At 38.9% G+C, this 13,437-nt stretch overlaps 1 protein-coding gene across 5 annotated transcripts in view; it reads left to right on the top strand.

Moving 5' to 3' along the window:
- Window positions 1-13,437, top strand: part of CNKSR2 (connector enhancer of kinase suppressor of Ras 2) — a 282,671-nt gene that overhangs the window by 229,348 nt on the left and 39,886 nt on the right. For all 5 annotated transcript variants that reach the window (XM_082718290.1, XM_082718292.1, XM_082718291.1 and 2 more), the window contains 3 exons: window positions 179-246; window positions 6,679-6,779; window positions 9,083-9,629. In XM_082718290.1, the coding sequence (XP_082574416.1) occupies window positions 179-246; window positions 6,679-6,779; window positions 9,083-9,629 (716 nt within the window). The remainder of the gene's footprint in view (window positions 1-178; window positions 247-6,678; window positions 6,780-9,082; window positions 9,630-13,437) is intronic.

The following is a 13,437-nucleotide window of genomic DNA, read 5'->3' as shown; positions in this document are numbered from 1 at the left end:
AATAACACTCGAGCTCCGTCCATGTTGTTGCAAATGGCAAGATTCCATTCTGTTTTCTGGCTGAATAATATTCCATTGTATATATACACCACATCTTTATTCTTAAAATAAGTATTTTTAAGAAGTAACATATAAGAAATTAAGTGGCAATGTTACTGATTTTAATTTTTTTTTTCAGATGGCTTAACAGAATCAATATGTTGACTGCGGGATATGCAGAAAGAGAGAGGATTAAGCAAGAACAAGGTAAAGGGATATTTATACTTCTTTTACAGTCATAGGGTTTTTGTTTTGTTTTGCTGTTATCTTATGCAGTGATTCGCTACTGTCATTTGAATGAACATGGATATGTCAGGCTGTGGTTATTGTTTTCTGGGCACTTTGAATCCAAGCCATAGCATCTTATAGGTAAGGTTTAGTAAACTAAACAATAGGGAATAAACTGAAATTTTTGGAGCTCCTAGTGTGGAGTCCATTGCTGTCTCTCTCAGTCTATTTCCAATGGAGGAAAAAACCTTTAAAAGTCTGTAATTGGTCTTAAATATTGACCAAAGTTCAGGTACTTGTTGGTGCATTGTTTTTTTCTGTTTAGCATTTCATAGACAGTTAAATGGACTTTTATGCAAAGAGCTCAGATGGATGACCCCTTCTTCCGTAAATTATCTTAACTGGTTATGTTTTTCAGTCCTCTTCATCTGTTACTCTGTGATCTAATGGAACTTGCCTCAGTATTGACCTCAGATTTACAAAAGACAATGTCATTATGCACAATTAAAATTTTACTGAAAGTTGTAGTCACCATTCCGAAGTTGCTTTACATTTCCAAGAAGGATTTATTGTACACCCTTGGAAGCATCAACAGGTTTTGGAAATCTTTTGAGACTTCCTCAAATCAAAGAAATTCTGCAGATAACATATACATATATACGTACATATGTATATATATGTATACGTACATATATATGTATATGTAATCTTCAGAATTTCTTTGATATATATGTATATGTGTATCTGCAGAATTTCTTTGATATATATATTATATATATATGTATCTGCAGAATTTCTTTGATTTTATATATATATATATATATATTTCTTTGATACACATACACACACACACGTGCACATACATACACACATTTCTAGTTCTGTCTCCAGTGGGCGTTGCCTATTTGTTTATGTGGAGATCCTAAAAACCTGTTTCCTCTCAGAGTATTACATCAGCCAAAACTTTTCTAAACATCTAAAAGCTAAAAGTTAGAGAGCTTTAAAGAAGATAAGCAGATCCCAAAACCGGTCTGTCAGCAAATGTTTAGGGCAGGAAGTGGGAAACTTTCTGTGAAGAGCCAAGTAGTTAGTATTTTAGGCTTTGCAAGCCCATAAGATTTCTGTCTAAACTGGTCGAAGTCAGCCATTACAGTATTAAAGCAGCTGTACACACATGAGGAATGTTGCTGGGCTCCAATAAAGCTTGATTTATGGACACTGATACCAAATTATTCTTCCTCTGGGTTCTTAACCATTTAAAAATGTAAACACCATTCTTGATCCACAGGTACATAAAAACAGAGAGCCTCATTTGGTCTCCAGGCCTTAGTTTACCTAGCCCTGGTTTAGAGCCATTGGGTGAGGGAATGAGAACGAATAGAGCACCGAACAGTGAGGAGTTAGGGCAAGGAGAGTTCAAAGAAATAGCAAACATGCCTCCTGCCAATACGAATATATCATCTTGTTGAGGATCTCATAGATACACCCTTGAAATTGCTTAAGAGAAATTAAAGAACAACAAAAACAAAAAAACTAGGGAGTTACATAAAGTAAATAAGTCCTAATGATTGCACAGCATGCAACTGACTTAAAAAATTTGCTAAGTGGATGCAAATTAAAAAAAAAAAAAGAACCTGGGAAGGAGGCAGGATTAAGGAGGAAATAACTTATTAGAGGAAGTGATTGTGAGCCTGGTGTAAAGTCAGCAGCAGAGGGGAAGAGAAGATATTTTATTCAATATGAAGCTTTTGTGTGTAATGCCTTCAACTAGCACTCTGATTAAATTAAGGTGAAATAGGCACCCATCCTGCCTGAAATTACACTGAATTCTAGTAGAAAGGCTACTCTTAATGTAATACAGAAAATGAAATGTAAAAGTACAAATCAAGTTCTGTGGAAATTCAGCTGGAGAGATTGCTTCCAGGAGGGGAAAGGGAAAAGGCTTTTTGTCAACTCCATTATTTGAACTTGTTCTCACAGGATGAGAAGGAAGGAGAGTTAAGGAAGTAACCAACACAGCATCCCTGAGAGGGGAAATAGCATGGATATTCCACAAATAACGTGCAAGCATTCTCCATCAAATCAGCGTGCACAGGCAAATCCCAGCCAGGACTAGGAAGTGTGTCAGGCCAGTCATTAAGCCACATTTCTTCGTTTTTAAAAGTTTGGTTAAGGAATAAACCGTTCATACTTCAACTTAATTTATAGGACTAAAATTGTGTTAAGAGTACTAAAAAAAATACTAGTCTTCCTTTTCACATTTTTAAAGTCATAAAACAGTTCTTTATAGGTGTACAGATTTGTTTCTGTTCTTCTTAAGAGGCAAAAATTAGAAGTGAACAACGTACTGAGGAAAATGAATCGTTGAAAAAACGTGATTTACATGAATAAGGAATCTTGGATTTTCAGGCTCAACTCTTGTATTTTATCACTTTGAAGCTTAGCATGGTCTTGATTTTAGTGAATTTTCTTTGTACCTGGTGTTATATGGCCAAATTTCATTGCGGATTAAAGAACTGGTAAGTTATATTGCACACGCAGATTCCAATAAGTATTCAGTCCAAGGATTCATGCTGCCCTGGTCATGTGAGTATATACTTCAGTGCCTTCTGGAGTGGTAAACATTCACTGGCAGAAGCCAATAGCTAATAATTCACCCCTCTCTTGCTAGCACTCTTAATGTAGCACAATGCAACCAGAATCTCTGAAATAATTTGGATTTCCACAGAGTGTATATTCCTCAGGCACTCTGACATAGGTCAGAAACATCTGACACTTTCCTACTTTCTGCATAATTAGGTCTCATGATATCTTCTATATAGAAAACAACTGGATGCCTGTGTCTACTCAACACTTCTATACAGTTCTTTGACATCTGCAGAGTATCATTCTCAGTACTGAAGTTAAACTTCATACAAAATACAGCTCTTTGAGGGTTGGGAATCTTTCACAAACATGCAAAGGAGAAACTAACTGCCAGGCACTTTTTATTTAAGTACCCAGTGCAGCTTGGAAGTGACTCTTGCATTGATTTAAATAAAAGTTTAGTGAATTGCTATCGGTAGCTTTGGAAGTATAAAAGATGTGGGCTTCTCTTTCATTATTTGTTGTTGTACTTAGAGAAAACAGGGTTACACTAAATTATGCCAAGATCACAATTTGGCTAATTGTCTGCTAATTATTTTTCTATATTTTCCCACCTTCAAGTCAGACATTCATAACATGTTATTTTCTCTCATACATAAGGTCTTCTTAAAGCTTTAATCACACAAAAATGAATGAAATATATTGCAATTTTGGCAGTTTGAGATGAACAAGTCATTCTTTTTTTCAAATTATCCTTTTATAGCAACATGAGAAGTAAAGTAGAAATGTTCCTGTTCTACTGATAGCACTGTTTATTCATGATTAGTTACTTATAAAATTGAATACCACTGCAAGAGACATTAAAAGTTCCATATATTTTGTGCTAAATAGAAAGCTAAGAAAAATAAATTAATTTGCTCTTAGAATGCAAATCAAACTGGTTTTCAGCCTCTGAGCAAACAGTGTGCCTGTAATTTTCCACACAAACCCCAAATAAACCATGATTGAGTTTTCTGTGTAGGCTCCTCTATGGCATTCTCTGTCAAAGACACACAACTTACTGTGAGAAATGAAGTTAATTTAGAAGGTGGGATTTCAGTCTTTTCTTCGGTAAGCCAAGAAAACTATAGATGGATGGTACTTTTTAGTAAACCAAGAATTACATCAAATAGTGGACTAGATTTCTTCCTAATTCATCTGAGGGGGAAAAAAACAGAGAGAGGATCTCCCACATCTGTCACTTGTAGTGATAGCTATAGAGAATTAGATAAAATGGCAATCATCTCCTTCTCAACATGCTAATAAGGACCACTTGAGGTACTAATTCCTTGAGACCCCCAAGGTATCAGTGCAAAGGTCAAGGAGAAACTCAACACAGGTGCCAGCGTTTCAAAAAATAGTGGAAAGGGTAAAAACAAAGTGATCTTGGTAAACCACTGCTTGGAGCTGGGGTAGGGGGGAGCCGAGTGTCTTCACCTCCAGCAATAACTTCCCTGTGGTATTTCAAGTTCCCACAGAACTACCTAACCCAGATCCCAGAGTTTCAGAATTCACTTTTCACTGCTGCAATTGCTACAAGAAAAAAAAAAAACCAATATCCAAGAAGATAAACACAAGGCATTTATCTCCGATGTGATGTGGGTCAGACTGTCCGAGAATGCTACCTACAAAATCACCCAAGAAAGATCAGGGGTCCTAATACTTATCGAGTGCTACCAAGGTACAAAGCACTTGAATCTATATTACCTATATTACCTTATATCCCCCACCACACACATACATACACACATACACACAACTCTGAAAGGCGGTTATTATTAGCCCCCTTTTACAGATGTCGAAATAAGACTGGGGTTTAGTAACCATGACAAGAGCACTGAGATGGTAAGTGGTATAGCCAAGAATTGAACCTACATCTACCCAACTATATAGTTCATGCTTTTCCCACCATTGTTGGCTACACCTCTGGGCAACTACATCAATTCGTATTTGAGGGGAAGGTTAGTATACTGGCTGTCACCAGCATGATCCATTGTAAATACCAGACACGAATTTAGATTAACTAGTTTCTGCTTACCTTTTAGTCAAAGGGAATAATTAAAGTAGGAATAGCATTTTCAAAGTTTTAGAATTTTGAGGCCTGAATATAATAATCTCTCTCCATTGTTAAAGAATTGCTGTTCTTGAGAGCCAGAGTAATAAAGCAGAAGGAGGAGGGGGCTTAAAGCATCATGAATAGGGGCACCTAGCTGGTTCATTTGGTAAAGTGTCTGCCTCCAGCTCAGGTCATGATCCCAGAGTCCTGGGATCGAATCCTGTATCGGGTTCCCTACCCAGCGAATGAGCCTGCTTCTCCCTCTGCCTGCTGAAAAAAACTTTAAATTTTTTCTTTAAAAAAGCATCATGGGGTGCCTGGGTGCCTCAGTGGATTAAAGCCTCTGCCTTTGGCTCAGGTCATGATCTCAGGGTCCTGGGATAGAGCCCCACATGGGGCTCTCTGCTCAGCGGGGAGCTTGTTTCCTCCTCTCTCTTTGCCTGCCTCTTTGCCTACTTGTGATCTCTCTGTGTGTCGAATAAAGAAATTTAAAAAAATCTTAAAAAAAAAAGCATGATGAATATATGCCAAATTAAATTCTCCCACCTATGTCATACAAAAGAGTCTCTTCAAGGTTTAGGGCAAGGTGATTTCTTAGTTCAAATCCCAGCTCTACTAATTTCTATTCAGCATATATAGTAAGCACTCAATAAATGTTAGTTATACTTATTAATAAACACCACAAGGAAAATTTATATAAGTATTACAGTATAGGATTTCCTGGGTGGAGAGGGGTTCCTGTAAAAAAGACATGTCATGATTTTTCACCTAAATCTGAATATCATTTAGGCCTTATGACAGCTCTTTTGTGATTTGGATTTTCATAAAAATAAGGAACATATGTTTTAATAATTTTTCTCCTCTTTTATCATCTGAGATTCATATGGGTAATGCTTACAGGTTTTTCCTTGTAACTCTTGTAAAGAATTAACCCAGAGTTAAGAGTGGTTAAGGTATTAGTGGAACAGGTTTTGATTATTGGCCTTTGTGCTGTATTTCACTTAGCTGATTCATCTCTCGGAGTTTTTTTTTCCTTCCCTCTTGTCTGAGGTCTGCCAAAACTAGCGGCTTACATTTTCTACCCTTTTAAGTAGTTCTGGAAGTTTGGAACTTGCGGCCCACATCAGCAAATTTGCCCTTTTGCATTTGGCAAGAATCAGAATTTGCCATGTGTTTTCAAGTAGAGGTGGGAGTGTGGTGTTATAGAGATTCATGTCAGCATGACTCTGGAAACAGCGATTGTTAGATAACCAGTGAATTGAAGCCAGAAAAGAGAACTGAGAACATTATTTTTGGAGCTCTTTATATCTGTAGATCTTTACAGATCTACAGATACATTGCTTTCCTTTTTAGGGTAAAATGATACACCTTTCAGAGGCATTATGTGTTATTCATTAATTAAAGGTTCAGGATAATTTGGCCTGAAATCTAAAGCACCCTAAACCCGATCTGGCTTATGCAATGTCTTTTTCTTAACTCCTTAAAATTGTAGCTGTGTATAATCGCTTGCTTTAAAGGTGGGAATTAGGTGATTGTACTCTTCCTTCCTCCTTCTTCCTCAAAACCCAGCTGAAAATAAATGTCGGTGGGCCTGGAGGAGGAGGTGCTGGGGAGCAGAGTGTAGGAGTGGAACTTAAATTTCCTTGTGTTAGCTGGTAGTGTATATTCCTGAAAATATGGCTGGAAACATTTAATAGAATGTTATTGTATCTATGTGTGTGAATTTACAGATTACTGGAGTGAGAGTGACAAGGAAGAGGCAGATACTCCATCAACACCCAAACAGGACAGCCCTCCACCCCCCTACGATACATACCCGCGGCCTCCCTCTGTAAGTTGCCAGCAGACATGTATGTAATTTGGCATTAGATTCTTTGATGATATCCCTTCGTTTGTTAAAAACAGTTATGTGGTGAATTGCATGTCAGACCTCCGGATTCTTAAGAGGAAGGAAAACAGGGAGTCTAAAAGCAATAAGGGAAAAAGTATTTAAGTATGCAAAGACAGTTTAATCAGGAGAAATAGTCACCACAGATTCCAGGCATCATAAAATATCTGCCCAGGTTTATTAAAATAAAATCCTACTTGTGTCAGAGTAGCCTTCATGGAAATATCAGCAACAAAAATATTTCCTTAGACAAAGGTATGTAAATGGACCTTAGGTGTTTCCACATTAATAAAGTTCATTCCTGTGTCCTTCAGAAAAAACTCATAAAAATTAATATTACATCTGTATTGAACACATGTTTTAACATACAGCTTTTTAGATAGTCATGGGGTCTAGCTTAATGTATGTGTTTATATGGTACTCCAAACTCCTTAAACCTTATTCTGCGTATAGACTGTACTTTAATCTTTTAATGGGGTAAACAACTGCCCTGGTTTTCTTGGGACTATCCCACTTTATGCACATTTCCCAGCAGAAGTATTAAGAGCATCTCAGTAGTGTCCCAGTTTCGACAATATATTGCATGGTTACCGCATCATAAGAGTCAGTTCTGCCTATCTTGGGACTGAGATTTCCACACAGGAAATGGAAGCTGAATTTAGGTGACAACAGCAGTCAACCTAATTACACCTCCATATTACTCTAGAGGATTTTAAATAAGAAAGGCACTACACAAGATGGTGACATAATTTGAGGCCACTTCTCAACCTTGGCTGTGCGTAAGAATCACCTCTGGAACATTTTAGAAATGCAGATGCAGACATTAAATCAGTATATCTGGGACTACAAAGAGCTCACTGGACTAGACTATGGACCTTCCGTGAACAGGGACCCTGTTGGATTGATCTACACATCCCTGTGGTGTAACACAGCACTGGCACTTATTTACTAAGTGCGTAATAAATATTTCTGAAAGAAACAAATGGACACTTTTTTGACCAATAACTAAAAGGGAAGCCACATTTTTAATAACAACTTTGGATGACAGAGTCTATTACCTAAGAATTTTTCCTGTATGTATACACATTTATTTAATGCAGCAGTTCACTGAGTGCAATAGAATGCAAGGATGAGCGATAGAAATGAAATGCACAAACTCAGTGACAAGATATAGTTTGTATCATATTTTCCCTCTTCCCCTAAAACATCAGGGCCTGAATAATGCCTTTAAAATATTTCTAAAAGAGGAAGAAAGGGAAGCTGCAGCTTCATGACCAGCTCTTTAATCACAGCAGCATGGCGATTTCAAGAAAGAAACTATTTATGTTATTAACATGTGGGAAGATAAACTGCCCCCAGAAGATGCCACTTAACTTCTCCTTTAGCCCAAGGGGCAGTATGAACTTTCGCCTCAGCCAGGCTTGTCCTGACCACAGCTGCAGCCCCGTGTGCCGTGACCACATTTGATAAAGCTGGCTCCTTCTGCCAGAAAGGAGCCAGGCTGATCTGTTAGCTGCCAGACTAGAGTGAGCCTTGTCCCCAGTGGGGGCTCCTGCAAGTCCTTTACAGCATTCACTCGATGTTATATGGTATGTTCCCAAACCTGAAATTCTGGGAATAAAATATCCCATTTTTCTTTTATGTTTATGTACCCTGAGGTGCCCTTGCTCAAGGCAAATGCTAACCCCATCAGGGTATAATCTCATCCTGCCTATATTTTTAACTCTTTACAAAGTGCCACAAATTGAGCAGACCCTAAGAAAGAGTTTCCTTGGCGCCCATAGGAGGAGACATTCAGCTTTGAGGAAGAGGAGGGGTTCTGTCTGATTATAGGCATCTTGTTTTCACATCCAAAAGTCTCTCTCCAAACTCCATAAAATCCGGAAATATGAATCTGGCAACAATTGTTCACAGTTTCAAATGCATAGAGATTTTTAAAACTTCCCATTTTTGTTGTTGTTGTTGCTGATTTCTTACGTAAACATTCAGATTTTCTTATGCTTCACTGTAAAATTTTGCATGTTAATATGTGAGATTTTTCATGAGAGTCTGGTGGAGCTGCATTTGAACACTCCACATCTCAGTCCCTTAAAAGATCAGCCAGGGCCCAACTTTGAGAAGTCTGTGAACTTGACTTGTCATTAACTTGACTGGTAAATGTTAGCCGGTGGAAATCTAGCTTGTGCCTTGCTGACAGAGGTGGTCCGTTATTTCTGTGGAGACTGACCAGAGGCTCCTTTCCATAGATGAGCTGTGCCAGTCCTTACGTGGAAGCAAAACACAGCCGGCTCTCTTCCACAGAGACCTCTCAGTCACAGTCCTCCCATGAGGAGTTTCGCCAGGAAGTGACCGGGAGCAGTGCGGTGTCCCCCATTCGCAAGACAGCCAGTCAGCGCCGCTCCTGGCAGGATTTAATCGAGACGCCCCTGACAAGCTCAGGATTACACTATCTTCAGACTCTACCCCTGGAGGATTCTGTCTTCTCTGACTCTGCGGCCATCTCCCCGGAGCACAGGCGGCAGTCCACTCTTCCAACTCAGAAGTGCCACCTACAGGATCACTATGGGCCGTACCCCCTGGCGGAGAGCGAGAGAATGCAAGTGTTAAATGGAAATGGGGGCAAGCCTCGAAGTTTTACTCTGCCTCGAGATAGCGGGTTCAACCACTGCTGTCTGAACGCGCCGGTTAGTGCCTGTGACCCGCAGGATGACGTACAGCCCACAGAAGTGGAGGAAGAGGAGGAGGAGGAGGAGGAGGAAGGGGAGGCAGCAGGGGAAAACATAGGAGACAAAAGTAAGTATGTTGGAGATGCTTAGCCTGTGTACACAGATTCCTAACCTTTTCAAACTGCTTATTTTAAGAAAATAGAATCTTGTTTCCCTTTTTTCTTAAAATAATGGTCTTGCTGCACAGGAAGTTAGGTATCCCTTGGTGTTTTACTTTCAGACCTTGAGTAATGTGGGGGACAGAAGATGGATAACGAAACCTATATCCCAGGACACCCAAAGCTAGAGCAATGGTTTTCCCCAGTTACCCATTTGCCTTTTAAAGCCGATGATAATCATTTCTTTTCCTTTTCATTCCTCCTCTTACCCACTTTCTTCTCCCTCGCATGCATCATCCCTTTGGTCCACAGTCATTGTCCCCTGAGTCTGGGTTAAGAAACTAAATGCTTCATACAGGGTGTTAGCAGAACCTTGGTTGAATATGTAAGTGAACACACAGACACACGTGCGTGCGCGCACACACACTCAACTTCCTTTTCCACCATTAAAAGATTTAAAGGAAAAATTCAGAAGGGTTTTCCAAGAAGAAATTTCAAACAGCACTTCTGTCAAGTCCAAATAGTTGAAAAAACCAGTTTCCCAAAAGCATTTATTTACTTTCTTGGTATGTATATTGATTACAAAACTCAATTTATGTGAATCAACTCTTAAGAGAGACAAAGCCAATTAAGTAAATCCTCTGACTTGTTGGCATTAAGACTATATTTACTAATTATCAAGTTCTTTACCCAACATCCCTTACCAAGCATCTGTTTCTAATTAATGTGCTACAACGGGCCAGAAACCCAGCTTATTTTTAAGGGAAAGGCTAAAACTCAGTTATTTTACTTAGAAAGAAAATCTAGGTTTGGTTATAAGTCCTGAATGTAAAATTACACCCACCCCAAAACAATAGTGTTAAAGGGGTAGTATAAAACTGTTTGCATGTCTTTGTTCAAAAATGAAGTTTGGGCCAGTTAGTGCAGTTGGTGAAACCACAGTTGCTGGTCTGATCCCACTAGGGCATTAGATTTCTCTTTTTAAAGGATACAAGCAGAATATATACATCAGCCCATTTTGTGAGAAAACGAGTTTGACTGTGGGATATTGTACTGTAAGTTCTTGATCGTGACTGGAAAACAGCTCAGAGCTCACAGAGGACCAGCACGTCAGGAGCCTCATCCCCATGTTAAGTTTGGCTTATTTAAATGAGGCTCACTTTGGAGATGATTAACAAGAAAATACAATAGACCTCCTTTTATGGGATGGATCTTCATTGCATTATTTAACGGGAATTAAATTATATCTTCTACCCTCAAAATATGAGTCTCTTATAATAAAATTCATATGTTAATGCAGTTTCCACGTGAAATATATTTTAGCCATATTCTCCACAAGGAGCTTTACAGAAGGTATACTATTGGTGCAGGAAATGGTAATTACCATCTGTTACCTGTCATGGCTTCCCAGCATTCACATTTATCAGAGATTATGGAAGAGTCTGGTGGAAGAAATACCTAGGAGCCACGTTAGGCCTCTGTAGGACTTCTGGCAAGGATGATAATACATTTTTACCAGTACGATGTTTACCGAAATTAGTACCTTGTTTTCTAAAATTTAAAGCTGAGTTAGAAACTGCGTTTCGACAGTCATCCAGGTGCTGCACGGTGGCTCTAACTATGTGAGGTTTGTTCAGTATTGTACAAACAGAGCAGGGAAAATACTTTATCTCTATTTTAAAATAAATTGTGTTGACATTTGCACAGCCCTCTGGACTAGAGAATTCTGTTCAGAAAACATCTCATAGCTGCAGGTAGAAGTCATTGATGCTATCTTTTTCGCTTAAGCCACTTACTCCCCAGTTCCTCCTGGCCACGAGTGAGGGAGTACTGGAGAGGAGAAGCCATATCCTCGGGCCTGAAAGACAAACCTGGGCCCACAGAGCATACATAGTTAGATGGCTTTCAAATTTGCTCTTCCAGTGTCTCTTTTTGGCTGTTTGTTGATTGGATACATTTCTACCATATAGATGCACTCCTAAGTTGGTGGATTTTTTCCTTCAGTTTCCCAAATGAGTCAAGTGGGGAGTTATCCAGTATTATCCATCTCTTTCAGGGGCTCTTTTTCTGTGGAATAATTGGGATAAAGCCAAACAACCATAGGAAGTGTGTCCATAAATCTAGTACTGCACATTTTGCTTTTTAATTCAATGTCGTGTGGCAGCTAATGCTATTTCAGTCGGATCTGCTTCACTAGAGGTGGCTATGCACTGTCGTTCAGGACCCCATTTCTTTCTGGACATTTCCCCCCAGATCTTGCTGCTTGATGTGTCAGTGTTCTTCAGACCATTCTCAGCAGAGCAGTGCATTTCATGGTCGCCTAGTAGATGTTTTTTACTTAACGGAATGTATGTTTGCCCTCCTAACGATCAACTTTCTGCATTACTGTTTTTGACATTTAGGGGTGTTCGACTCGATGAACACACAATTTGAGAAACATCAGTTTTACAATCAGTGCTTTCAAAAGAATTTTTAAGGCCTAGTTAAGGGGTGTCGTGTTCGTGACTGCCCCGGGTCGGCCATTAGGAGCAAGTATTCCAGGCTTCTTATCCAAATTGAGCTGCTGGGTGTTCTATTAGAAGAGCCCAAATTATAGGCACAAAAGAAGCTGTGGCCACGCCATCAGACCTGAGAGCACTTGCTCTGCCGCCGACAGCTTTGCCGGCATCTGTGCTTGTTATAGTTGAGGCCCCACAGTGGTGTGTTACTGTAAACTGGCCTGCTCGAGGCCAGCATTTGGTTTGACCTACTGAAGTGAATTTGCAGTAATCCAGTACAGACCTGCAGGGGAAATAAGTTTTGTGTCTCTAGGTCCAAATATTTTTTCTCAGTTTACCAAGAAATTAAAAGTAGAAAGCGTCAGGCAAGTGGGCAGGAGTAAAAGAATAAAATGTGAAAATATAGCCTGTCTTCTGCTTTACAGATGAAGAACTATGTCATTAACCAAACTCCTGTCTTATCATTTATGTTTACTTTAACTTTACATAGTATGATGTATATTATACAGTGCTCACAAGTTTACAAAGCAGTCTAAAAAGAAAGATGTACCTAAATCGGTGACTTAGATTTTTTTTTTTCAATTTCCCTTCTTATGAGGTATAAATTCAGCCTCCCTTAGGACAGTCTTCAATCTGTGTTCTCATGGTTGGACTATGTTTTCTCTGATTTTGAAATTCAATCATTTAACTGAATCATACTATGATTTTGCACAGGCTGAACTCATTTTGGTGTAAAATGGATGATATTAAAAGTACACAGATGAGACCTGTCTTGTTTTCCTTTGACTGAAATTCAGCTTGCATATTAATTATCCTGACCTACTTCACTGACACTTGGGAGAAGACAAGTAATTTCCTATTATCCCAATTAGCAGTTTCAAAGCTTACTGAGATGTGGGCCTTCTAATACCTCAGTTAAATTAAATAATAAATTATGTCTGCCTATGCAACCTCCATGGAATATAAATCATAAAAGTTGGACAAAATATAAAAATATACTTCATTCAGAAATCATCTGCCACAACACTGAAATACTGTTTTGGTTAATGCAGTTTGAAGTCTACTTGGAATGGCTCTTTTCTTAAACTATCTAGTACACTGGACAGTTTAGATGAGGCTTTTCAAAAGCTTTATCCTTTTAATCCTGCTGATTTCCCTCTTTACTAGCCGTACATTCTCGGTGCTTCCATGTACTTGATGAAGTTATAATGTGCTCTTTTTCATTGTCTTAGAGATAAACTACCAGTATTCTCACTTAATCTACACATTTATTAGCTTG

The sequence above is a fragment of the Mustela nivalis genome, assembly GCF_964662115.1.
Source record: "Mustela nivalis genome assembly, chromosome: X".
In the NCBI taxonomy this organism is placed as follows: domain Eukaryota; kingdom Metazoa; phylum Chordata; class Mammalia; order Carnivora; family Mustelidae; genus Mustela; species Mustela nivalis.
This window is presented reverse-complemented; position numbering and strand designations above follow the sequence as displayed.